Source organism: Coptis chinensis, chromosome 4 (assembly GCF_015680905.1).
Source record: "Coptis chinensis isolate HL-2020 chromosome 4, ASM1568090v1, whole genome shotgun sequence".
In the NCBI taxonomy this organism is placed as follows: domain Eukaryota; kingdom Viridiplantae; phylum Streptophyta; class Magnoliopsida; order Ranunculales; family Ranunculaceae; genus Coptis; species Coptis chinensis.
In genome coordinates this window covers 49801436-49827963 of record NC_141459.1, presented here as the reverse complement: position 1 = coordinate 49827963, position 26528 = coordinate 49801436, and the positions used below count along the sequence as shown (strand labels likewise).

Below are 26528 nucleotides of genomic sequence, written 5' to 3'. Positions count from 1 at the left end.
TGTGGAGAAAAATGTTGCTGAAAATCTCATAGGTACAATAATGGGCGCAAAAAATAAGACTAATAAGGACTGTCTTGTAGCTCGTTTGGACTTAAAGGAGATGAATATTAGGAAAAAGTTGTGGCCTGTACAAAATGGGACTAGAACTTTTTTACCACATGCTCCTTTCTTACTTTCAAGAGAAGAGAAAACGTTATTTTGTCAGACCTTGAAAACATTGAAGGTTCCTATAGGATACAGTTCTAATTGGGCGTATAATGTAAGCATGGAGGATCTTCATATTAGGTGTCCCAAATCACATGATTATCATATTGTTATTCAACAATTACTGCCGGTACTATTGATGTATGCCTACAAAGAGCAAAAGCCATTGGGTGCTACGATTAGACAATTGTCAATATTTTTTAATGTGCTTTGTTCTAAGGTTATTTGTCGAAAAGAGCTTGAAACTGCTAGCCGACAGATTGTGGAACTATTATGTGTATTTGAGAAGTACTTTCATCCTTCATTTTTTGTTTCAATGACACACCTCGTAGTGCATTTGGCGGAGGAAGCACGTATTTGTGGTCCTGTAAAATTCCGTTGGATGTATCCTTTTGAAAGGTAAGCGAAATGATATATAATTATTCAATTCAAGTGTTAATTTTTCAAGTGATATTTGTCATTTAAAACCTTAACCTAATGTCTTCTTTTAGGATGATGAGAACATTCAAAACCTATGTTAGGAATAAAAGGTTTCCGGAAGGGTGTATTGCCAAGCGATACCTTATTGAAGAATCAATTTTGTATTGCAATGAATACATGCCAAAAGGTGGGAGTGGAAACCACAAACGAGCAAGGAAAAATTTCTTGGATGAGGATAACGCTTGTTCTAGTGAACAACTTAGTGGTAAAAAGGGCAAGGTGTACAAACTTTCAAATATCCAGTACGAACAAGTGAGAAGATGGGTATTGGAGTGCTCTAAAGATGTTGTTAGTTGGAGAGAGTAAGTACAACATCCAGTTCATGATTTTAGACTCTTATACTCAATAATAAAATAACATTTAATGCTTTTACCAGGAAGTACCATTCCTACGAACAAAACCACCCAAGTAAGAAAAGAGGACGAAAGGGGAAATCAGTTGGGAAAGTGATGGATTTTATTCCTTGGCTTCGAGAACAGGTTCAAATTAGTAATTATTTAGCTTTATATTGGTTGGTGTCTTTTTATTTGTACAAAAATATTAACATATGCATTTTGACCGAGTTAGTTGGAAAATGAAGAGATGTCCCCTTTGAAAAGGCTTGCTGAAGGTCCGTTATTTAAGGCTATGTCGTATAACCGATATACAGTAAATGGATATCAATTTTGCACAGCCAAATGTGACAGTACCAAGACAACACAAAATAGTGGGGTTGCCATGAATGCCACGACGAGTTTTCGAGCCAGTGCAAGAGATAAGAACTTGATTGATGGAGATGCGACTTATTATGGCGTCGTCCAATAGATTCTCCAGCTGGACTATACTGAGTTCAAACAAGTTGTTTTTTTATGTGATTGGGTTAGAATAAGAGATAAAGTAAATGGGTGTTCAGTTGATCCAGAAACCAGGTTAACATTTGTGAATTTTAGAAGGTTCATGAGCAGTTCAAAGGAAAGTGATGAGCCTTTTATTCTTGCTTCTCAAGCACGCCAAGTCTTTTATTGCGAAGATCCCAAAAGAGAAGATTGGCGTGTTGTTTTAGATGCTCCTAAGAAGTTGACCCGAGATGTGGACACATATGAAGATCCCTTGGTCTTCGAGGCAAGGCTAAAAGCAGATGCTTTTAGATCGACATTAGTAGATGAGGTTGTAGAAGAAGATATTTGTGAAGGATCATGGGTTGAAAGTTAGCTGAGTTTTAAAGGTGCACGGACATAGTTAAATGTTATACGCCTTGTTGCTTTTCATATTCATTTTTCATTTTCTAAACCTTATTTTAGCATCCCTGAATGTCTTACAAATATTAATTTTTTTTCTTAATTTGAACAGTGCTTTTGGAATGAATCTAGATTCACAACTTGAAAGGATGGAACATTTGATTCGATTGGGCAATCACATCTTCATGTTTTAGTTTAGTGAAGCAGTTTTTTGTAACTACTAATGTGTATGCATAGAATGTGTCTTGCATTTGGCGTACTTTCTTTTGTTGTGTGCATTTTGTAATTGTTAGCTACTGAAATGTAATTGATGATGGAATATTTGAAAAGTGAGTTATGAATTAAATGAGTTTTTTTGTTATGAAAATGAGGTGTTCTATTTTGTTTTGTGCAATATAGTTTTTAGCACAATGGCATCTAGACAAGCTGAGGGTGGGAGTGGATCCGAGCAGTCTACAGGTGGTAATGTATCTGGACAATCGGAAACTGCGAATGCTGGTATATTGTTACTTGGGTTATTTTAAGTATATATATATAAGAGATGCATTTAAGTATTCCTTACTTATACTTGTGTTATTTTAGAACCTAGACAGAAGATTTTTGTACTATTTGATGAAGATGGAAGACCACTTGGAGACAAAGCTGCTGAATATAGTAGTCATCTCGGAGAATATAGTCGGGCGCATGCTTCAATAGCCCATCACAGATGGAAGAATGTGTCAGATGATGATAAGACACTCATATGGAAGCGAATCTCTGTAAATTTGATTACAACTATCTTATAGTTCAATATTATTGTTTAACTACGCTAACTAATAATTTAATGTAAATATAGGAAGAATATGATTTGTCTGGAACAACGAAAGAAAAAGTCATGGCCAAGGCAAATGAATATTGGAGGAAGTACAAGAGCAGCTCCCTTAGGAAGGTTTATGATAAGTATAGAACAGATGAAGAAAAGGAAAAGGCATTGCCCAGTCAAATTAGAAAAGAAGATTGGGAAAAATTTGTTGACAATGAGTCCCTTTGAAAAAAGACAAAATCTCGTCGAGTTAATGGAAAACTTTCTAGACAGGCTGCGATAGCACGACAAAGATCCAAAAGAAAAGGTTCAGCTAGAATTGCTCACGAATTGGTAATCATTATCATATTTAATTTTTACTTTTTGGTGCATTTAGGGTAGTTATGTTTCTCGAGGTACTTGTTGTACGTGCACTTTTACTCTTTGGTTCAGGCCTCAATTTCATATCTTCTATATGTGCACATGCATGTAATATAGTTATCTTGATGGCTGTAAGTTACTTACTTACTGTTCACACACCCATTACTATAGTTAAAAAGAAATAACTTGACCCGATGCATCTCTTAGAACTTCACCATGTCCAGCACCATTTGCATATCTATTCCAATGGCATTGCATAAAGATCGACCTAATTTTAGCATGGTCTAGCATTTTTGTACATGTAAGTAAGTCTTTATGTGCTTGAATATCTTTATATGTATATGTATAAATTTTTTTTTCCAAAAACTAAAGAACCCTAATGTCCCTGTCACGAGAATGGATGTGTATGTAGTTTTACATACCAATAGCGACGACACTTGCCCCACACAAGAGCACAGTGACCAAGTGGTGAGACATTTTATAATAGATAACTTATTTGTCAATCATTTTGATGTTTTAGGTTATGAACAAATTCTTATTTGTTATATAGGAAAGTATAAAGGAAATTGTTGCTAGTAACCCTGCAAGCACTACGTTGGATTTGGATCATGATCCTGTTGCACAAGTATTGGGACGTGATACCAAAGGTCGCTTTCGTGGCTTGGGCGCTGGAGTTAGTAGAAGAGGACTTGACACTTCAGCTCCAGCAAAAAATCAGCTTAAAATGCAAAAGGAGATGACTTCAACTCTTATTGGGGAGGTCCAGGATTTGAAGTTGATGTGTGGAGAATTGCAAAAGGACGTAGCAATGATGAAATCTGGTCAAGGGTCGAATGTACCGTTCTCCCCTTGTTCCGGTTCTTCTCAGGTAAGGTCGAATGCACCTTCCATATAAATTTTTTAGTTCAGATTTTACTCCAAAACATCTTACTTAATTGATGAAATTTAAATCTACTATTTGTAGTTGAATCGGATGGGACCAGCACCCCAAGGATTTCCACCTGGTTTACGCTCAGCAAGTTGTAAGTTATACTCAATGCGCCGTGAGCATGTGACTAATGGAAGGGCAATTCTAGGAGAAGAAGTTGGTGGAGAAGTTATCGAAACTTATGATGTTATCTTGGATAGCGTGCTTGTACCTCATGCTCAAAGTACAAACCGCGCAACTCTTGGAGAGGAGGAGATAGGATCAATTGTCGATTGGCTGAAAGCTCTAACTGTCTTTGATCATTAGCCATTAGGGGTATGAATATCTAAATGTGTGATATCTTACTACATCAGTATCTACTACTAAAAAGGGTTTAGCTAATAGAAAATGCTCTTATTTTGCAGGATGTTGACATTTTGCGTGTTGCTTCTCTTTTTGTACATCGGTGTTACTAAAGGTCATGGAAGATGCTCGTAGAAGTCTCTTGTTTTTTGTATATCAGTGCTTAGGTAGGATGTAAATGCTTAGATGAACCTCTAGTATTTTGTGTATACCGATGATTTTTTTGTATTAAGTTGATAGTATCCCCTTGTTTTGTATGTTGGTTCATAGAACACGAATTTGAAGTTACTAGCCTACTGGTTGAAAGTTTGAATCTAGATCTCGTGTATGTTTAACGACGTGTGCGTTTGTATGTTCCTTTGTACCATTTTCCGTGTTTATTTTTTTTTCCTCAGTTACTCGTTTATGGACGGTGAACAAGCTTTGACATCTTGCCCTGTCTATCCTCAATGGAGGGAATGGAACTAATGATCTTGAAGCTCTCAAACATGTATTGTATTTTCTTTATGTTTTATAGATTTTTGTTTATTGGGTTTTGGCTGTTGACTTATGGGATTCATTATGTTTATTTTCAGATTGCATTCGAATGATTATGATCATTCAAGTGAGTTATCATTTCAAGTTGTCATAACTAGTTCCCTGGGTATCAATTGTTTGAATAAATTCTTAATTTGAGAAATTCAATTTCAGGGTGAGGTAACTGAATGCATGCCTGAGCTTCATTTGAGGTACTTAATTACTTGATTACAATTACAATTTCCTTTTTCTCTTATTTGATTGTTTAAGTATAGTTTTGGTTTAAATTTACACTAATCCACTAGTTTGTGCATATCATGCACATGGCATGGTGATTTTATAACTTGACGTACAGGTGAAATTCTAAAAAGAAGTTCACCTTTGCAAGAATGTAGAGTATTGAGGAGAAACTTTCTGCCATCATAGAGAGGGAAAGAAGCCATCTCAACAACAAGCTTTCGCAGTTCAAGAAAGAGTCAAAGCTTTTCGTTTCTAGAATAAGTGCAAATGTGAGTAACTGCAAACATTATCTTATTCATTATTATTTATAGTTGATTGTTCTTGTTCTAGTCATTAGTTCCAGTTCACAGGTGTTGGTTTTTTTTAGAAACCGATGGTTTTCTTCTTAATTTCGGTGAATATGTGTGTCTGCAACCATTGATTTTTCATAAATCGATGGTTTCATCAGCTAGCTAAAAAGAACAAGAATCGGTTTTTTAGAAATAAAAATGTTCTAACAGGCCAAAATTGCTAACATTAATTAAATTTTATTGACACCGCCAAAGAATATGTTACGCGTGTGATTGTGTTGACAATAATTACAACATCTTTTCTAGTAGATCAAAAGAACGAATATAAGATTTTTAAAAGGAGATAGGGAAGGGACATTAGATTTTGTAGTAGATAAAATAAGTATGTATACGGGACCTAGATGCTCAAGTGGATTTAAACAAGTTCTTGCATAGGCTGATATAGGCCTATAGAAGACGCCTCCCAGCATTGCTAGCATCAGACATCAGCAAAAACATAGTGTTGAAAAAATGGGACACGGTGCATATTCGGTCGGGCTTCACTTAGTTGGCTGCCATTGAACTTTAACAATATGAGTCGACAAATGTGATGCTTCATTTGGTGTTGGTTCTATTGGTTTTTTATATTAGTTTGTTTTTTAGAAGCTCCATTTTGTGCCTTATCTGATGTAATTAGTTGAAGTTTGGTTGCAATGTAGTGTAAATGTTGTAGAAGCAATCAGGTTCTCATAGTCACGAGGATCATACGAAGTCCCATGTTTGCCTGATGGAACACTACAGAAGCAACTGAGGTGACGAGGATATACCTTTAGCTAAATCTAAAGATGTGAAAGGGTATGCTCTAAGTTACTAGTGTTCAATATACTTTCCATCTTTCTGTATCTAGCACGTGTTTCATGTTGTGTGCCAGTATTGGAGTTTTGTCGCTTGCTTCATTGGTTATGTGCAATTAATCTGTGAAGGCTTTTACTATTATATTTAACATGTTCCTTGATATTGAATATAGGAAATATCTCAGGTTCAAGGGGCATGATATTGATCCCCAAGTAATCCATAGGTCTGAGGTAATTACCTTGTATGTTCCACTTGTTTACTAGCATAATCACTTCAAAATAGAAAGTGGCACATGAACTTCAACTAGTGAATGAACACAGAGAAGTTGTCATCACGCCGTGTAGTTGCATCGCGCACTGTGAGTCTATTTTAATGTACATCTGCGACTGGATGTTGACTATTATATTATCACAGGTCAGCCTAACCTTCAATGTTTCTATGGATTTGCAATCAGCTTTTACATGGAACACAAAGCAGGTATATATTATGGCTTTAATATAGGAAGATATATTTCTTTTATTCACTCCCTTCGTCTTGCACTTCAGAGTTTAGCTAAATTTATCTGTTTATTAACTTTTGAATGCTTAAGAATTATAAAGTAAGCTTTTTAAGCAGATGCTGGGGGAACATAGAAAGAAGAGAATAAGAAAATGAACATATAAAGTATATATCTCAATACTACCAAGAAGTATTGCTGCCAAATAATGTTTTACGCTTGTGCAATTAAACTTGCCTCAACATGTATATTTATTTATTTATATTTCTTTAGTGGTACATTTTAACTATGGAAACATGAGTACCAGTAAGTTCACTTGTGTGATTCACTTTGTCCAGTGTGTGATCCGCTCCATTCTTGAAAACTTTTAATTATATAAGAGCCACACCAATTTAAGCTTAAAAAGGTTTATCAGAAGAGGTTCTAAATCATTTCTGTTTCTTGAACTCGAGCTTCTATTGTTTGGGTTGAGAAAGGGACTGGGGTATAGGTGCATGTATCTCTATATTATGCTATGAGTTGTAAGACAGTCAATGAATGAAGTTCATTCTATATGTTCTGGTCAGCTTGAAGATAAAATTTCATTGAGATAGTGTTTGCCTGATGTCCAATAACAAGGTATTAACTCACTCTTTTTCTGGTCCAGGTTTGATTAGCTGTTTTTTAAATGCTAAGTAATGTCATGGCTTCCTTAATGCTTAAGCATGTGGTTCAGGTGCAACATTCCTCAAGCAGCAAATTGTATCAGTTGGATGGCAGAGAGGGCCAATACACCAGTAATCTATCAGTCAACAGATGCATCAGAAAGTGAAACTGATCTCCTCCAGTCTCTAACTATGCTTAATGGAAGAACCATTCCACTGGTTAAACGGCCAGCCCGAAATTGGCTGAAAAATGGGATGCTTTGCTATCTGAACCGCGGTATTGAGGGAGATTCCCAAGTAGAGTAAGAAACCGGTACTTCTTGCAGAAACGAGAACAAGAAAATAAATTTTCAGTCATGGATTGAACCTTCCTAACTCTTTACGGATTATGGTATTATTTTCTGGTCTCCAATCATGAATTGTTTTTATCCCATGTAGGTTGAAGCTATGCTAGATAAAACCATCGAGTGCTATGTCAACTGTGTGTTCATTGGAGCATCAGGCTCGACATTCACAGAGGACATACTCCGACTCCGAAAAGATTGGCGTACAAGTTCAGTTTGTGATGAGTACCTTTGCCAAGGCGAGCAACCCAACTTTATAGCAGACACTGAATGAAGATGCTTGACAGGTCAAGGATTATAATTTGGAATGGCTGGCCATATGCTCCAACCCACATATTTCATCAAGACTGGTATGGTTGAGTTACGCTGATTTACTTCATGTTGTGTTGTAATTTGTAACTTAGTGGAAGTGTATAGTATCTCTCAGTATATGTTCTTCCCTGGTGTGCTACTTATAATTGAGCCAGAAAGAAGCTTGTCGATGCTTATTGTGTTTTACCTACTTATAATTTTGAATTGTGCCATCTGGACGTTGATGTTTAACTTCTGCACCATTTAAAATTGTTAGATTGGATGAAGACTTGAGCTTCCTATATTAGCTTTCCCATTGTCCTTCTCGCTAATTGGCTTTCTTTGCCTCTGAAAATGCAGCAGGGACAAATTGGAAAGGCATCTTGCAGATGCACATATGTTTGACATGGCATTGATGGTTACACACAATGGCGGTGCCGCCATAAAATATGATACTAAATTTGTATGTAGAGGTATGTTAGCATGAATTCCTAAAAAAATGTGATCTATTTTTTTTTTTTTACTTCGGATCCCTTTTTGTCATGTTGATTTGTTTGTTTTCCTTGCATGAAATACCCTGTGTTCATGAGTCACCATTTTGTGTGCCTGTGTTGATTAATTCTTAGGTTTTGTCTATTCCTCCTGGGAAATGATATGTATCCTTATTAGGGAAATCCTCCTCGGAAAATATATAGATTCATTACACATTTGTAGTTTGATATGCTTTTCAGTAATCTAGGAAACTGAATGTATATTGAAAATATTCACTTAATAATTTCATCTCTTTGAACTTGTTAGGTTGATTGCATATTCCTTTTTTGCCGAAGGTTAGAGCAGGAGCTGAGATGGTATTGTTGTCACTACTCGTTATTATACTATCAGTGTAACTCTAATTTGCAGTGATAGAAGTTTCGGTATTCTCCTACATTTGTTATGTTTGTCTAAATGAGCTGATCAATTCCTTGATTGTTTTGTTTATTGAATATTTGTTTAATGATTGCAAGGTTCACAAAATTGAAACTTTATTGTTGTTATCACTACTCGCTTGAACGGGTAAATTTCTACGAACATGAGAATTATATCATCTTGAATTTGTACATTTTTTTTTTCTCGAGTCCTTCATATAATAGTGTTAAACTCGCTTTCACGGCAATTCTTACATAATAGTTTCAATGATAAATAGCCTACTAGATACTTAAACCTTGATGTTTTCAGTAGTGCTCTTTGTGCTAATTATTTGATTTTAGTGTTTAATATATGAATGCTATTATTAGGTATCTGGCCATAAGTAGTCTTGTACAATAACTTCCAAGTTCATTCAGATAAACCGAAGTCTACACTTGCTGGAGTGGAGCTGCACTGATAATGCTCCTACCGTGTTGTACGTTTGCCTATGCTTTGGCTAGCTGCTGCTTCCATCTCTAGAAAATAAATTCTCGAGATTTTTTACCCTCATGAAAGGTTGTGCGACTCAATGAAAGACCAAATTGCATAAAGGTGATGAAGATAATAATTTCAAAGCACAAATTGTTTTTTTTCCCATTATGTTTTTATTATGCCTTGATGTGTACTTTAAAAGCATAGTTATTTATTGGCAATCAACAGCTTGAAAAAATTGTAAATTTTGGAAAACCAATGTATAATATATCAAATTTTCAAATGTGTTGTTTTAGTATGCTTTAGTATGTTTGTATAATTGATTTTATATGATATGAGAACCATGTAGTATTAGTAGCGGTGTCGGGAAAAAATACGTTCTACCAAAAAAATTAATTATTTAAAAAAAAAATTACTTTGAACAAACACGACGGCGAATATTGTCGTTACTTGACTTCCCTAAGACAATACACCACGAAAATGCGTGTCCTAAATTTAAGACAAAAATTTATGACGGTTCAGTACGTTCTAGATTTGAAAATAGGCAGTTACAGCAAAAAGGCAATTTGCGACGGTTTTGAATGTCCTATAATTAACGACGGCTTGAAGTGTCGCAATCCCGTCGCATTTCTAATTCGCTTTACCACCCATTTTCCCGTCGTTATTATTAACGACAGGGCGATTCGCGACGAACTCTAGGACACTATTTTCGGTCGTTAATCTGGATTTAGGACGGCAATATCCGTCGTTTATGGCCTTTTCTGGTGTAGTGTTAATCATTTACTTGTTCTAACTAATATATTGCAAAGTAAAAACTAGATCTAAAATATTCTCTAATGGCTATCTTCTATCCTAACCTAATTGATACTTAAAAGCTAAGTCTTGTGTGTGGAAATGGAGGAGACCAGATCAACATTTTCGTGCATGGCCTGAGGGTCTATGTTTTGGGCCGGAAAATCGAGCCCAAAGCCCAATTTCTTCAGTCTACAGGGCCCTTTTCAACTGGCTTTGACTTCAATAGGCTTTTCGTCCACTTCTACTCCTTTGATTAGGTCAAGGTTTAGACCATTGGAAATCTCTTTCCGAGCCAGTGGTTTTGACATAAGGTACGCCCAATTCCGAGGCTTGAGTCCAAAGATACGGTCTTCGGAAGTTTTGCTGACTTTTGTGTGTTGTTTCTTCTCGCATTGACTCTAACTTTTCAGCTTCTGACTGGACTTTACAAAGGCTTTTTCTCCTTGAATCTTGGCCTTTAATCAAAAAACTTCTTAGCAACCAACCCTTGCTCCTTTATATCACCAAAGTGGCACATTTCTACACGTAATTGACTTCAATGCCTGAAATACATAAAATCACATAATTAGCATTAACTCTTATTTATTACTCACATAATTGGTCTAAAAGTATTATTGTTAAGGGGTTAAAACTACAGTTTTGGGCTCTTATCAGTAGCGCAGATGGAAAACCACAGAAGAAAGCACGAATGGAAGGAACTGAAGAAGCTCTTCCCTCGATGGACAGAAATTTCGCCCCTTTGAACAAAATACCAGATCAGGTCTTAGACTCGATCAAAAATCAGAGTTACCTCAAATGGCCAGCTCCGCTTAAGCCAGGCTCCTTGGGTACTAGAGACCAAAGGACCTACTACAAGTTCCATAAGAGTATGGGTCACAACACCAGAGCCTGCAGGACCAAGAAAAATGAACTACAGGATCTGATTGAAAGGGGGTAGTTAAAGCAGTTTGTAGCACACGAGCAAGCGAACGCAGTACAGCTTGAAGAGATCAGTACGTCAGTTCAGGATACCCCAGGAACTGGACCGCTCAATGGCCGCCTCCAGCTAAATATGATTTCCGAAAAAGCAAGCAAACGAAGTGGGCAGGTGATAAATGCTCAAAAAGTGCAATTTAACCCTCGATTATGCCTCTTGTTTAGCCATTTTAGTAGACTAATAGTGTTTCTAAGTTATGTTTTATGATTCTACAGGTGAAAGAGAGAGTTTTGTGGAATATTAGAGAAAAAGGGGTAAAACTGAGCAATTTAGAGCATTAAGGATCACATGGGAAGCCCATGGACAATCATGGAGAAATCCAAGGAATTGAAGCTATTAAAGATGCGACTTGGACCTATTTTAAAGCCTATTTGGAAGCCTAAGGCCAAAAGATTCGTTGCTTTGACCAAAGCCTGCAAAAGAGGATAGAAGGATAGAGCAAAAGAAGGAAAATAGACTTTCGCGTCTGGGACGCATGGATCGTGTGTCCAGATGCAATGCTTATGCCTGAGACGCATGGATCGTGCGTCCAGACGCATGGATCCGGTAGTCTAGCGACTTCCTTCTTAGTTTTGGAGACGAAGTTGGACTTTGAAAGAAGTTGATTTGTATTAGGAAACAAATGGCGGTTTGGAATGCTTCTAGAACTCATTGTAACCCCGATAAATAGAGGACCTAAGTTCCTCATGTAATTTGCCAATTCACTTATACTCTTGTCTCCAGAACTTGAGGCAGAGAGAGATTAATAATAAATGATTCGGTTTTAACTAGTCGAATCTTAATAAATTAGTCTTTCTAGTCTTATGTTCTTCGACTCTTTTTCTTCTCGTTTTTTGTGTTCTTCTTTCTTTATGGAAGGCTAATCTTCTCCTTCTAGGGAGAAGATGAAGTCGGTGCTTAGGGTTCGTTGATTCTTCTGGTTCATGGTATTCTCCAATCAGGTTAGTTCTTTATGTTTTTAGTTCTTAGTTCCATTGCCCATACTAGGGTGATAGGGTTATATACTAAAAGCATTACTTTTGTATTAACTCTAATTCTTTATATTTTGAATGAGAATCATATGGGCAAATGTTATGCATATTATATATGTTATTAGTTATATGCATTTGTCTAATACTTTATGTTGTAGATGATATGGTGTGGACACATAAAAGATCATATCATCAGTACCTTATAAAGTATAAGTAATCGTTCACAACCTAGATTGATTTGGACAAACCATTGGTACGGTTGTAGTATAATCTGGTATTAGTCTATCTTGACTATAGGATTACACTAGTACACTTTGTGTGTATTGAACAGGACCAAGTAAGGTTGTTTCTCTTTATACTGACTATATAAAAGAACAAACGCCACTGTTATTATGGATGCTTGTCCTCTAAATCTGGATATAATAACGAGCACTTACGTGCATTGTACATTGCTTTAAATCATCAATGAGTGAGATTCATTTGTGAGTCAACAAACTCGATGGATTGTGTAATGATATTGTATGTAAGGTGTGTTGGTTATTATATAAGGAATCCATGTCCCGCAAGAAGTTGGGCTTATGATGTCCCCTTGAGGAGCTCATACGGATTGTCATGTAAACCCTGCAGGTGGATTTGATCCGACATGACAATAAGGTTGAGTGGTACTACTCAAGGACATAAGAAGTTGATTAATGTAGTTGTCAGTAACTTGACTTAATCAACGGACATTCAATATCTTAAACACGGGGAGATCAACGAGCATATAATATGGAGCCCATAAACGTAACAAGTAATTTGGGATTAGGGTGGCAGTGCAACAATGGCCTTTAGTGGAATAAGCCATTTGTTCACGGACTTAGGCCGTGTGTTCTGGGTGAACATGGAAAGCCCAAGCCCGTCAGGAGAGCTAACCCTAATTTCTCCTCATGGTCCCTGTTGTAGCCTATAAATAGAAACCTTTCTTCTTGGCCGAAATTCACTATTCATCTTGATTGAAAAGAGAGGCAAGGAAAGATAGATCCAAATCGGTTCTAGCTTTGTGAGAAAGAAAGGGGTTGGCAGATCCTTGCCCACACAACGTCCAATCTATTGAAAAAAATACAATAGAAGATCAAGTGGTTGGTTGTTGATTTAATAGCTATTGGATTTTTAGAGTTATCAAGAAGCCGGATTTACAGGTATGTTTTCCAATCCAAAATCATGAGAACCATTAATTCCGCTACTCATGGTTTTCATGGTTTGTAGAAATATTCATTCTGAAATAACGGTTCCTACACAGGGGATGGAAGTATAGATTAAGGTTTTTATTTATTACAATAGAATATCATGTTAGTTTAGGGTTTTATTTATTACAATTGAATATTTGCTAGTGACATGCTTTTATTTATTGCAATTGAATATAATGCTAGAATAGAGTTTTATTTATTGTAATTGAATATTATACTATTATTCTCTACTTTTCTTCTAGTTATGTAGTGTTTTAGAGTAAGGGAAGTATTCCTTGTGTTTGCCTTAGATGGTGATTCATTGAATAGCTGCCCAAGCTCACATAAAAGGAAAGAAGATATTAATAACATAAACATAGGAACAACCTTAAGTAGAGTTATTCGTTAACGATGTTTCATCCAAGAGGGCATCGGCACTCTCTTGATTGCCTAATTGTAGTCTACTTGTGAGAACAACCATGAAGCAAAAGGTCATTGAATTAAAAGTATCGGTGGATTCTAATCTCTTAAATTCCCTCTCTTATAAATTCTCAATAGTTTAGTTAGTTTAGTTTAGTTTAGCATTAGAATCTAAAATCTATAATAATAGTTTTTAATCCCTCAAACCCCCTTTCCAGTCCTGTCCTTCATATAAACATACACTTAAAAGTGGAATGATACCCTACTCATCCTTTACTTATTGAGGGATAATTAGGTTTTGATACACTTCTATTTTGTTCAACGACCATCATCTATCTACATCATCCATATACCATCTCATACACACAAAAGGAGTGCAGGTCAGTAGGTTACGGAAAAGGGTGCTTGATATCAAATGCGCATTGCCAAGCAAATGAGGGTCATGAACAGCGAACTGACTACAGGTTCATAGGTCAACGCGGTACCCCATAAAGATCTGCTTATCCTCTTGACTGAGGCCGACTGTTGTATCATCCAAAGCCCACATGAAGATGCACTTGTTCTGACACTCCCTTACGGAGATTATGATTTGGAACGCATATTGGTTTATCCAGGCAGCTCAGCAGATGTGCTATACTACGACGCATTCAAGAAGCCGCGGATTCCAGATTCTGAGATGGTTGCCACCAACTCCAACCTATATGGATTTAGTGGAGACAAAGCTCTAACAGTTGGGGAGATCCAACTACCCGTAGCAACTGGTCTGATAAATCTCATCATAAACATTGTTGTGGTAAAAGCTAATGCACCTTATCACATGATCTTGGGCAAGACTTGGCTGCACATACTACGAGCTATTCCTAGCACCTAACACTAATGTCTGATGTTCCCACACAATAAGAAAATTGAGACAATCAGAGGGGATCAGGTGGTTGCCAAAGCATGCTATGCTATGGCAACGAAGCAATCCCCACTCCCTTTTAAACCAATAGAGGTGGGACAACCCGCCAAATAGCAATTATAGTTGGACCCCCCTCTCTCAAATCTGGTCCCAAGAGAGAGGGAGGGTCTCCCCCTCATTGGATCCGTTAGAGGAAGTGGAAATTGTGGGAGGCAGCTCCCCAAAAACCACTTTCATCGGCACCTTGTTGAGTTCAGAAGAGCGTCAAGCTCTAATACATTTTCTTTAAGAACACACAGACATGTTTGCTTGGTCATTCAAAGAAATGCTAGGAATTGATCCCCACGTGGCATGCCACTGGCTCAATGTCCGCAGTGATGTAGTAGTAGTCAAGCAGAAACCGAGAAGGATAGCTGCTGACAGGTCCAAAGCGATAAAAGCCAAAGTTGAAAAACTAAAGTCAGCTAATTTTGTTAGAGAGATCAATTTCCCCACCTAGATCTCTAATATTGTCCCAATACGTAAGAAGAATGGGTCATGGAGAATATGTATCAACTTCACGGATATAAACCGCGCATGTCCAAAATATAGTTACCCTCTACCTCGGATTGACAAATTGGTAGATGCGACGGCTAGACATGAACTGTTATCTTTCACAAATGGGTCATCTGTCTACAACCAAATCCCATTGCATGAGGAAGACCACAAGCATGCAAGTTTCACAACTGAGGATAGTGATAACCCGTAAAAACAGTAAAATTCTAAATATTAATGCTACAAGAACACTAATACGAAATCCTACCGTTCTTACGTTTAAATCAATATTTCCTACTCTCAAAACATATTCATGCAATATAATGAGTAAGGAATTCGTTCCACTCTCAATCTATCAAGACTAAATTGAATTCAACTACTCAAACCCAAAAGGAACAATGGTGAGAGTAATGATTTGATGTGTTTAGTGTGAAATTTCTATACTACCATTCTCAACACAAGAACAATAATAACAATAAGACATAATTAAATTAAACTGAAATTAAAACTAATTTAGAACTAAGATTGTGAATAACTAATTATGAATTTAAGACAACTAAATCTAAATAAGAATTTAAGCAATAATCTAAATTGAAATGAAGAACTAATACTTTATTCTAAAAACTAAAATATGATTCTAAACTAACTAATTGAATGAATGTAACAAAACTAGATCTAGATCTAAAAGCTAATCTAGATCTATCTTTTTCTAACCCTAAATTCCATTAACATTAGCTTCCTAACCTAACTGCCATTAACAAAGAGTCAAGCTTTTGTTTTTATACTTCCAGATCCAAAAATCGTGCATGGGCTTGGAGCCATGTTTTGGGCCGGAAAATCGGGCCCAAAACCCAATTTCTTTAGTCCAAAATGGGCTCCTCAGCTGCAGTTGGCTTCGACAGATGTTTTGTCCACTTCTGCTCCTCTGATTGGGTCAAGGCTTAGTCCATTGGAAAGCTCTTTCCGAGCCGGTCGTTTTGACATAAGGTAGGCCCAATTCCGAGGTCTGAGTCCAAAGATACGGCCTTCGGAAGTTCTGCTGACTTTTGCTCCTTTATCTCGCTAAAGTGGCACATTTCTGCACGTAATGGACTTTGAAGCCTGAAATGCATAAAAACACGTAATCAGTATTAACTCTTACTTATTATTCACATAATTGGTCTAACAGTATGATTATTAAGGGGTTAAAACTACAGTTTTGGGCTCTTATCAAACCACCCCAAAACGACATTTTGCTTGTCCTCAAGCAAATATGAGAAATTAGAATAAGTGACCAAAAATGGAGTTCTAACTACTCTCGTTTAGCTGAGTCGCGATTGCATTGACCATATGCAACAAGGCCTTTAAACCACTAGGAATTCCCTAGTGGACGAGTTATAGCCTCGCGGAGAGAGTTTTCTAGTGAAGGTACTCACAAACTTCATCTATACTACAACGACTAAGAAAATAAAACTATTGTTTCCTTATTCATGCTCAACTATCTATACATCTCTCTAGCAATTACATAAGAATAACCCGAGTCCAGAACCCTAAGCTAATATATGCATAATAATCAATCATCTAAAATAAACATATAACAATGAGTAATACAATGAAATGTAATAGCGGTCCGTTCTGAAAACTTCGGAATAAGCGTCCTTAAGTAGGTCCTCACATAAATGTCAAGACAAAACCACTCTGATTTTTCCACTCAAGTTTAAGCTACTCCAAGCAGTGCAATGGGCACACTTTACCTTACAATCTCAATGACAACAAGGAAGCCGGGTCGATCAAACACATCTGCCACTTACTATCACACTAACCTATTCCTAATTGAGCTAGAGGTCTTTATTAGGTGTTGTGGGGATTAGGAGATGGTTTAAGAATGAAGGAAATGGATATTCTAGAGGACAAGTCTGAGATAATAGAGTCTTCATATTATGTAACTAGAGAAAACCTTGTTATTTACTTTTTTGCTTCTACACTTTGTTTCCATCCTTAGCCATATTTTTTTTTTCTTTTGGCCTTTGACTCCATTTTATTCTATTTTTTTGGAGTTTTTATTTATTTCTATTTTTTTTTTTTCTTTTTTTTTTTTTTTTTTTTTTTTTTCTTTTCTCTTTGGATGGAAACTTCTTTTCTTTATTTTCTGAAGCAACTAACTAATTTTTGTTTACATGTGGTTTTCTCTTCTTCTTTCTTCCCTCATTCTATTCTCGGACTTATTCTAAATTGGGTAGGTTGATTTTTTATTTTGTTTTGTTTTGTAATAGGGTAAAAGGAATTGTGGTTTATGGAAGGCTAAAGAAAGGCTCGAGGGGCGACTAGCGGAAAATAATTCATAGGTTTGAATTTCTGGCTATATCGATCCAAAGAGGGCCTAAATTCTCTTTTAGGATATGGTTTAGTGATCAAGCAAGTGGGCGTGTGATTTCTCTATCCGGATTTTACTTCTCCCTTGTGTCATTTCTCAAATGTTTTACGCTCATATAAGGCTTTAGGCTATATTCTCACAGGATTTGTAGAATAAGTACTCTAGCCTAGATTTGAAACTTATCGCTAACAATCATAGATACTCATGTAATAAATTTATAGATAGATGCAAAGATTATTACCTACATATTAACCTAAGTTTCTAACAATTATTCTCGATGCAATTTCTAATTGAGACTTCTAGATTGTTAAGAGCATGGAGAAAGAAAACAATACCAATATTCCTAAGTGTATAGCATACTTTTTATTTATATTTTTGAATTTTTGAAATTTTAACTAGAAAACAAGTGCATATTATACATATCTATATCCTAACAGATGTCTTAATTACACGTGTTTCTATGCCCCCAAACAAGAAGCATGCTTTGTCCTCAAAGCATTTAAATAAAGAGGGTAGAAAAATACCATGAAAATGCGTGAAATTCTGGAACATCTGCAAAACAAGGTTAGAACATACTAATATAAAAAAAAAAACTGACCCAACTCTATAAGAGTTCCACCCATTATGGGGTTAACAGAATTAAATTGCTTGGGACATAAGCGGACACTAAGCTGAAACTAAAAACTTACCTCCACTCCAAAGCGTTTACTCGTCATCCTCCTCTTCTATAAAGAAGTGAGGTTCCTTCGGCGATCTGCCATGCCATGATAATTTGCCATGCTTCACGCCATTTATCATCTATGATTGCTAACCTATTAAGCCACTTGGTCGGATGGGGTGTAAGGTGCAACCTGATGAGGTTGTATCCTCCACCCTTGCCAAGTCATTTGCAACCGGAAAGATCGAATAATAGAATTGGTGGGTCTCACAATGTCGCACCCCCCAACCCGGTCCGTGAAAGGGGCACAAAAAACAGGGAAGAAACATAGTATAATAATGGCAAACTAATATAGGCATAAGAAGATACTTATGCCTCATGCTATGGGGCTCGTGCTAAACTAGACATTAAGGTCTTAGGAAGGTCATATAGCAGTTCCTCGGCTAAAAAGCAAGGAAAACATCGCAAGTGGCATTATTACGCAAGAAGAAAAATGTCACTCCCCTAATATGTTTAGCATGATAAAGAACATTACCGTATCACATTAAGGGACAAGTTACCAAGGGCTACATTATATGTCCCTTGGTCCTCTACACGGAAATTGTCGGACCCATAAGCCTCATGCAAAAAGTCATAAGTGTAGACATGAATATTATCTACCCAATAGCATCATGGGTTTTGTATTTCAGCGGGCATGGCAAGTCCAAGAACAAATGCTTGCAAGAACCATAAGCAGTCCCAGCCTACGTGTGTGATCACCTCGCGAAACCAAGCACCATAAGTAGTGCTTTGAAACAAATCTTCGAAAGATTGTTCCGTATCAATGTAGGAGATGTCATCTCAAAATTACGCCTGGAATAGCTGTGAATGATCCGGAAACTACCCGAGAAAACTGGAATTTTTCTGGTCCACGAAAAGTAGCGGGCGGCCATTATAGGGTGCGAAGTCGCGCTACCAAATTTTAGAATTCCATATTTATTTGAGCTGGTCGCTCAACAAGCGTGGGGCTATGGGTCTAGATAGATAGATGAGGGCGGTCGCTTTAGCTTGAAGCTGGGCACGCTTCTAACTAAATTTTCAAAAATGTGAAGCAGCGCTTCGATGGTATGCTGGCGCGATCCCGAAGGCTGAAACGGAGTTTAGATGAAAAAGAAAGTAAAACTTGGAGTGGATGGTGCGGGATGATGGTGGAATGTATTGTGGTTTGTTAGTGTAGAAAGAAGGAAGTTTATATAGGTTTTGAATTGTTAAAAACGAATCGGTAAGTTGCAAAAAAAAAAAAAAAAAGGCAATTTCCGGAAACAATAAAATTTCGAACCCAAAACGGAAACAACTCATATTCTTGATTCTATAACAACCCTAATATCTTTCATACTGGATTTAGACTAGTAACTTCTAAACTCTCTTAGATTTCATCCTACCACCACATCTAATCATAGGTATGCCAATTACGACAATATTCTCAACCTTCACTCCAAAACAAACTCTAAAATGGAGGATCTTCTACAAATCATGATATAATAAATAATACCACCCCCAAACAATTCGGGAAGGTGGGATTAACACTAAAATCCATGCACAATTTGAAAAGAACCACATTATATTAAAATTGAAATTCAAACAACATTTAACTACCAAATTCAAAGTTAACTACGGAATTTAACAACGTAATATCCTATCTACTAAAAATAATAAAAAACAACATCAAAACAACAAACAAGAAGAAATCTAGCTACTCTTCAAGGGAGTGAGGTGGGGGTAAGAATAGGAATTTGAGTGATCAAGAATGGAAAAACCAAACACCCCACCCCCAAACAAATTTTTGAAAACAGGTTTGTAAAATTTGTTTTTAAAAATGGTCTTTTAAAGTCGATTCCCTAGACTTAAAGTGATATATATGTATTTACATGCAGTTTCCCATATATCAATAATCTAAAAAGTTGTGGGTCTTTCCACAAATAGTTAACATGGAATGCACCACCAAACAGAATCAAGCTCCAAAACTTTCTCTGACGCAACTTAGTTGAATAAGAAGGTGTCCAAATGAATGATCGTGAGTAAATGAATGGTTTTGGAAAATACTTGGAATGTGGATAAGTGTGAGAAGGAAAAATGGGAAAAATGGAAAAATGAAAAAGTGTCGTGGCTTATCCTTGGGTGTTACTTCTTCACCGGTTGGTTTTAGATAGTTATGAAGCCTGGGAGAAACACCAAGGTCAAGTACAAACTCAATGGTTCTTTGAAAAGGTAGAGGCGAGGGACATGCGTGATGGAAGGTGAATGAGTGACATGAGGATGTGAGGTGGGTGAATGGTGTTCAACTAGTGTTCTTAGGTCTATATCATCAGAGGCCTTGAGATATGCAAGACATTCCTCAATAGGTGGGTAAGAAGAATCACTGGGATAAAGGGCAAAAAATTCTTCTTCCGTCATGGCGTCCAAGAGATGAATGGATGTCAATAGGAGAGAACTCGCGAGGCTGACAAAAAGAAGGATTGCAAAAGAGTCAAGGAAATCCTCCTTGATGTTATCTACGTCTAGGGAGTAGAAATTGTGATCCTTGTCTTCTTCCATAAGAGGGGTATCTACTAGTGTGGGGACTAAAGTGTCACCGCCACTAATGTGAGGTACAAAACTCTCAATGGACTTCACTTCTCCTTCTATAGGCAAACCTAGTTGTCCCTTTTTTTTGTCTAAACATGTTAACTTCTACAGAAAGATTTCCAAAAGAAAGAGTCATTGAGCCATCCCGACAATTGATTTGGGCATTGGCGGTTGCCAAGAAAGGACGCCCTAAGATGATGGGAATGGAATCATGAGCAACTTCTGTGTCAAGAATAACAAAGTCTGGCTGGATAGTAAAAATCCTGAACTTTAACGAGAATATTTTCAACTACACCCTTGGGATACTTAATAGAACGATCGGGCTAACCGCAAAGTCATTTTGGTTGGTTGAAGTTTTGTTAGACCTAGTTGTTTATATAAATAAAAGGGAGTAAGTTAACACTCGCCTTGTGTCTAATAAAAGCAGTTGTTATGAAGGTATCACCTAAGGTGCATTGTACAAGAGGATCGACCGTGGTCCTTGTACTTAACAATCCGCTTATGTTCGATAAAGAGGGATATTGTTCAGTTAAGAATGCTTCGTGGGGTATGTTGGTTTTCCTCTTCTTGGTGCACAACTCTTTTAGAAACTTAGCGTGTCCAGGTAGACTTTTGATAGCTTCTAGAAAAGGTAGGTTTATAGTCAAATTTTTAAACACTTCCCTAATCTCATCAAAATTCGCCATTTTAAAACACAACTAGTCTTTGGGGATATGGTGCTTTATCGCTATTTTTAACAGAAGGGATAAAAGTATTATTAGGCTTTGCTTTATCTCTATCCGTTTTCCATCTAGGTATCCATATTGGAACCTCTACAGGTGTAGGATCTTCACTTTCTATTATTGGATCTTCTAATGTTTTCCCTTTTGGTTGTGGTTTAACCGGTACTTCTGGTTGTAGTGGTCTTCGAGTTTCTATTATAGTATGTGGTATGGTATCATTTTTAGTTTGTGGGTAATCTTTAGGCATAGTCACTTGGTTATCAACTACTCCCGAACGGCGAAGGGTAGTGACCACCTGTAGGTCCCCTTTGGTTTATATTACCATTACATTAATCAATACTTTTTATTTCCGAATCGCGGTGTTTGTTGACTTAGGATTAGGTAATCGCTGACTTGGAAACACGCCGGTTTGGTTATTATTTTGGTTAGAAGACATGTCAATAACCTTTTGGCACAAAGACCGCATCATTTGCATTGTTTGTTTCATCATATTAGAGTTTTGATCATGCCGATCTTTCATTAAGTTGGAGTTTTGTTGCATAATTTGATTTTGTTTCTCCAACAAGGTCACTACTACTTTGTCTGGTAGATGGTTGTATTGGAATTAAAGCTTGTTGAGCCGCTCATGTCTTGATGTTGATAGTTCCGGGTTATGGGTACAAAAGCTCTATTCTGGTCACCTAAGTTCCCTTGTCCTTAATGTTGAGTTAACCGGTTGAAGTGTGATGGTTGTGGTGGTGTTTGTGCATAGACAAGAGGACAATAGAAGTCGGAATGCTCAAGACTACAACAGACATTACAACAACGGTAGAGTTAATGTTCATGACCGGAGTGGGTTGTTGTTGAACAGAGATGGCATCTACCTTTTAGTGAGGGCATCGATAAGAGTTTTAAGCTCGAGATCATGTTTAACCTCACGAGAAGAAGGAGAGGAGCGGGAGGAATCGTTACCTCCCCAATTGTTGTTCCTCTTAGATTGATCTTCTAAGAATGTATAAGCCTCTAAGGCTCCCTTTACTAAGAAAACTACCCCGCACATGATATCTAGAACCTCCTTATGATAATGTGAAAGCCCCCTTGAAGAAAGCACGAACAAAAGCGTGTCTTTCGCAAGATTATGATCTTGGGCATTCAATGAGAATATCGCTGAAACGATTCCGTGCCTCTGAAAAGGATTCATGAGGATTCGGCGGGAAGAAGAAATGAATCTTGTGAAGCATTTCATCCGCCTTCAATGGTGGGTAAAATTGTTCCATGAACAATTGAACAAGTTGAGCCCATGAGTCCACAGAGTTTGGCGTTTGGGCATTAACCAAGACGCCGCCTTTGTCGGCTAGGGTGAAAGGAAACACCCTAAGTTTAACTTGATCCGGACTTTACGCTAGGATGATGGAATGTAGTGAGAACTTGGTCTATCCCACGATATGCTGGTAAGGCTTCTCGTGGTCTAAACCATGAAAACCGGTAACAAGTTAAATATATTAGGGGATTCGAAAATCCCCACTAGGTTTGCAAAAACGATGCATGACTTAGGGCCATCGTTTAGGGCTTTATAAAAATCAGAGAGAGGAGTCTCTTGTTCTTTAGCCATTGATGCAAGTGTAGTGTGTGAAATTCTAGATAGGCGTGTGGTATTTATTTCTATGAAAAACAAGCCTGATTATACTAGAATTAAAACTCCTCTGACAGAAGAGGCGAGGAGTGGAAGAAGGAGTACCTTAATGCCTCCTTGCTACGCGTTTGAATAGCGTCTTGTATACGCGATTTCAGTGTATTTAACAAGTTAGAAACACTAAATAACTTTAAGGAATAAAAATATGCATTTACCTATGAAAATTGGGCTGTTCGGATGAATTTTTCTTGTAGGGCGCGGGTTGGGGGGTTGGGTTGGGCGCTCAAGGTAAGTTGAAATTACAATGAATAAGGGCTGGTCGCGCTCAACATGGCGCGGGCGCGCTCCAGGGTTTTCAAGTTTTAGGCCTTTTATCGTACTCCAAAAATCTGAAATTTTTACAGTAATTTTCTAAGACGTCTATCAAGTAGCCTGTAAAATTTCAAATCGATCGGAGCAGTGAAAGTCCCTCTACAGCCCTCCAAAGTTTGCGAAACCGTTTTCGGACACAATACAAACAACCGAATGGTTAACCCATCAAAACAAATCCAAAAATTTCCAAATTTTTACTGGAGACTCCTGACAGATTCTAGTTGTTCCTGTAAAAAATTTAGAGAAATTGGATGTCTACAACCTCTCCTTATTGGCTGGTGTTTCAGATATTAAGTGTTTGCAACACTGCAGAAACACACTGGAAACACTCTACTATTTAGGTGGTCAAAACAAATCAAAAACTCATCAAATTTTTACTACAAACTTCTGGATTAGGATAGATACTCCTGTAAAGATTATAGAATTTTTAGAACTCCCTAAGTAACCTTATTCGTCTGTTTTTCAAGAACATACGGTGTGAAAACTGAAATGCAGTACTGTAAAGATCGTATTTGTTTTACAAGGTAAACCAACTCTGAAAAATCTGAAAATATTCTAGTAAATCAACAACACATTAAATATTATGTATGAATATTTTCAGAATTTTCGAAAATTTAGAAATACCTTCACCGCAGTGTTTTTTCTCTGTGAATCCAAGAGCCCTATTCCTGAAACAAATTGAACAGCCCAAAAATCAAGAAACAAAAATTAAAAATTAAAAGGGCGGGTGGGTAGAGAATGGGGGATTGCCCCTTGGATTCAAGCAATTGAATTGTTGTCTTGAACGAGATTAAGATGGCAGCGGCGCCATTTGATAACCCGTAAAAACTGTAAAATCCTAAATATTAATGCTACAAGAACACTAATACGAAATCCTACCGTTCTTACGTTTAAATCAATTCTTCTTACTCTCAAAACATAATCATGCAATACAACGAGTAAGGATTTCGTTCCACTCTCAATCTATCAAGACTAAATTGAATTCAACTACTCAAACCCAAAAGGAACAATGGTGAGAGTAATGATTTGATGTGTTTAGTGTGAAATTTCTATACTACCATTCTCAACACAAGAACAATAATAACAATAAGACATAATTAAATTAAACCCTAAATTAAAACTAATTTAGAACTAAGATTGTGAATAACTAATTATGAATTTAAGACAACTAAATCTAAATAAGAATTTAAGCAATAATCTAAATTGAAAATGAAGAACTAATACTTTATTCTAAAACTAAAAATATGATTCTAAACTAACTAATTGAATGAATGTAACAAAACTAGATCTAGATCTAAAAGCTAATCTAGATCTATCTTTTCTAACCCTAAATTCCATTAACATTAGCTTCCTAACCTAACTGCCATTAACAAAGAGTCAAGCTTTTGTTTTATACTTCCAGATCCAAAAATCGTGCATGGGCTTGGAGCCATGTTTTGGGGCGGAAAATCGGCCCAAAACCCAATTTCTTTAGTCCAAAATGGGCTCCTCAGCTGCAGTTGGCTTCGACAGATGTTTTGTCCACTTCTGCTCCTCTGATTGGGTCAAGGCTTAGTCCATTGGAAAGCTCTTTTCCGAGCGGTCGTTTTGACATAAGGTAGGCCCAATTCAGGTCCGAGTCCAAAGATACGGCCTTCGAAGTTCTAGGCGACTTTTGCTCCTTTATCTCGCTAAAGTGGCACATTTCTCGCGTAATGGACTTTGAAGCCCTGAAATGCATAAAAACACGTAATCAGTATTAACTCTTACTTATTATTCACATAATTGGTCTAACAAAGTATGATTATTAAGGGGTTAAAACTACAGTTTTGGGCTCTTATCGATAACTTTATTGTTATCGTCATGCCATTCGATTTGAAAAAAATTCGAGGGCCGCGTGCGGTCTTGGTGAGCAAAATGTTTGAAAGATTGATAGGAGACATTGTGGAGGTGTATGTAAATGATCTCCTGATCAAGAGTCTGAAATGGGGAGATCATCTCTCTCACTTGATACATGCATTTGACGTTCGTCGAGAGTATCACATGAAACTCAACCATACGAAATGCGCTTTCACTATATCATTAGGGAAGTTTTTAGGGTATCTGGTTACTAAGCGAGGAATTGAGGCAAACCCAGATTAGGTCCGGGCGCTCAGAGAAATGTCTTCACCTAAGAATATGAAATAGGTTCAAAAAGTCACAGGCAGGTTAGCAGCTCTGAACAGGTTCATCTCCAAGAGTTCAGATAAGTGCAAACCTTTGTTTCAGTTACTTAGAAAAAATACCTCCTTTGCATGGATGGAAGAATGCCAAAAAGTATTCAATCAGCTTAAAACATACCTGAGGGCACCACCAATCCTTTCCAAACCAATTGAGGGAGAAGTTTTAGGTCTTTATCTCTGTTTATTTGACTACGGTATCAGTTATGTACTGATACGTGTGGATGAAAAGATGGTTGAAAAACCTGTCTATTTCTTGATCCGAACGCTCTTACCAGAAGAAACAAGATATCCTAAACTCAAAAGAGTGGCTTTAGCCCTTGTTTTTGTAGCAGAGAAGTTACGACTGTACTTCCAGTCCCACACTATCAGGGTAATCACAGAATACCAGTTATGATCAGTTCTGGAAAGGCCGAACAGGTTACGTAGGTTAGCTAAGTGGTCAGTCCAACTGTTAGAATATGATATCATCTATGTTCCACGAATCTCAGAGAAGGGTCAGGCACTAGCAGAATTCTTGGGAGATTTACCAATTACCTACACTAGGTACGACTCAACAACCCCCAGTTCTGATGAGGGCATCCTGCCTGAACCTCCAAACGCCCGTCCAAACCCATGGCAGTCAAGCTTTGGATGGTGATTATTTATGGATGGATCTTCAAATGATAGAGGTATAGGAGTGGGAGCTATATTAGTTACTCCTGACAACATGCGACTAGAGAAATCCATCCGGTTGGGTTGGAACGCCTCCAACAACGAGGCATAATATGAGGCGACACTTGCTTGCCTCACAATGGCTCTCAACCTGGGCCTGACACACCTCACAGTGTTTAGTGACTCAT

At 37.3% G+C, this 26528-nt stretch overlaps 2 protein-coding genes, 1 long non-coding RNA gene and 1 pseudogene across 5 annotated transcripts; all 4 read left to right on the top strand.

Annotated features, from left to right (window-relative positions):
* Nucleotides 1–830: 830 nt before the first annotated feature.
* Nucleotides 831–1875, top strand: LOC147503842 (uncharacterized; annotated as a pseudogene). Its single transcript, XR_015219737.1, has 3 exons — nt 831–986; nt 1061–1163; nt 1252–1875. The product of XR_015219737.1 is annotated as an uncharacterized LOC147503842 (transcript).
* A 436-nt stretch (nt 1876–2311) lies between these two features.
* LOC147503841 (uncharacterized) lies at nt 2312–2931 on the top strand. Its single transcript, XM_086603699.1, has 3 exons — nt 2312–2399; nt 2484–2659; nt 2737–2931. Exons 1-3 carry the CDS (start codon nt 2312–2314, stop codon nt 2929–2931), a joined length of 459 nt encoding a protein of 152 aa, XP_086459825.1.
* Nucleotides 2932–3434: 503 nt separating this feature from the next.
* On the top strand, nt 3435–4301 carry LOC147503840 (uncharacterized). Its single transcript, XM_086604004.1, has 3 exons — nt 3435–3531; nt 3614–3931; nt 4028–4301. Exons 1-3 carry the CDS (start codon nt 3460–3462, stop codon nt 4295–4297), a joined length of 660 nt encoding a protein of 219 aa, XP_086460130.1. The 5' UTR covers nt 3435–3459; the 3' UTR covers nt 4298–4301.
* Nucleotides 4302–5182: 881 nt separating this feature from the next.
* Nucleotides 5183–9655, top strand: LOC147503839 (uncharacterized). 2 transcript variants are annotated; one of them, XR_015220277.1, is made up of 5 exons: nt 5183–5358; nt 7792–8047; nt 8787–8836; nt 8993–9041; nt 9263–9655. It is a non-coding gene; the product is annotated as an uncharacterized LOC147503839 (long non-coding RNA). The 2 variants fall into 2 exon arrangements; XR_015220276.1 differs by lacking the exons at nt 8787–8836; nt 8993–9041; nt 9263–9655 and adding an exon at nt 8349–8513.
* The last annotated feature ends 16873 nt before the right edge of the window (nt 9656–26528 follow it).

Bases quoted from the DNA above. Each gene is read 5' to 3' on its own strand.
- LOC147503841 (XM_086603699.1), top strand. From the start codon at position 2,312: ATGGCATCTAGACAAGCTGAGGGTGGGAGTGGATCCGAGCAGTCTACA. The intron at 2,400-2,483 runs GTATATTGTTAC...GTGTTATTTTAG, and splicing joins ATCGGAAACTGCGAATGCTG to AACCTAGACAGAAGATTTTT. The intron at 2,660-2,736 runs GTAAATTTGATT...ATGTAAATATAG, and splicing joins TCATATGGAAGCGAATCTCT to GAAGAATATGATTTGTCTGG.
- LOC147503840 (XM_086604004.1), top strand. From the start codon at position 3,460: ATGGATGTGTATGTAGTTTTACATACCAATAGCGACGACACTTGCCCC. The intron at 3,532-3,613 runs GTGAGACATTTT...TTTGTTATATAG, and splicing joins AAGAGCACAGTGACCAAGTG to GAAAGTATAAAGGAAATTGT. The intron at 3,932-4,027 runs GTAAGGTCGAAT...TACTATTTGTAG, and splicing joins CTTGTTCCGGTTCTTCTCAG to TTGAATCGGATGGGACCAGC.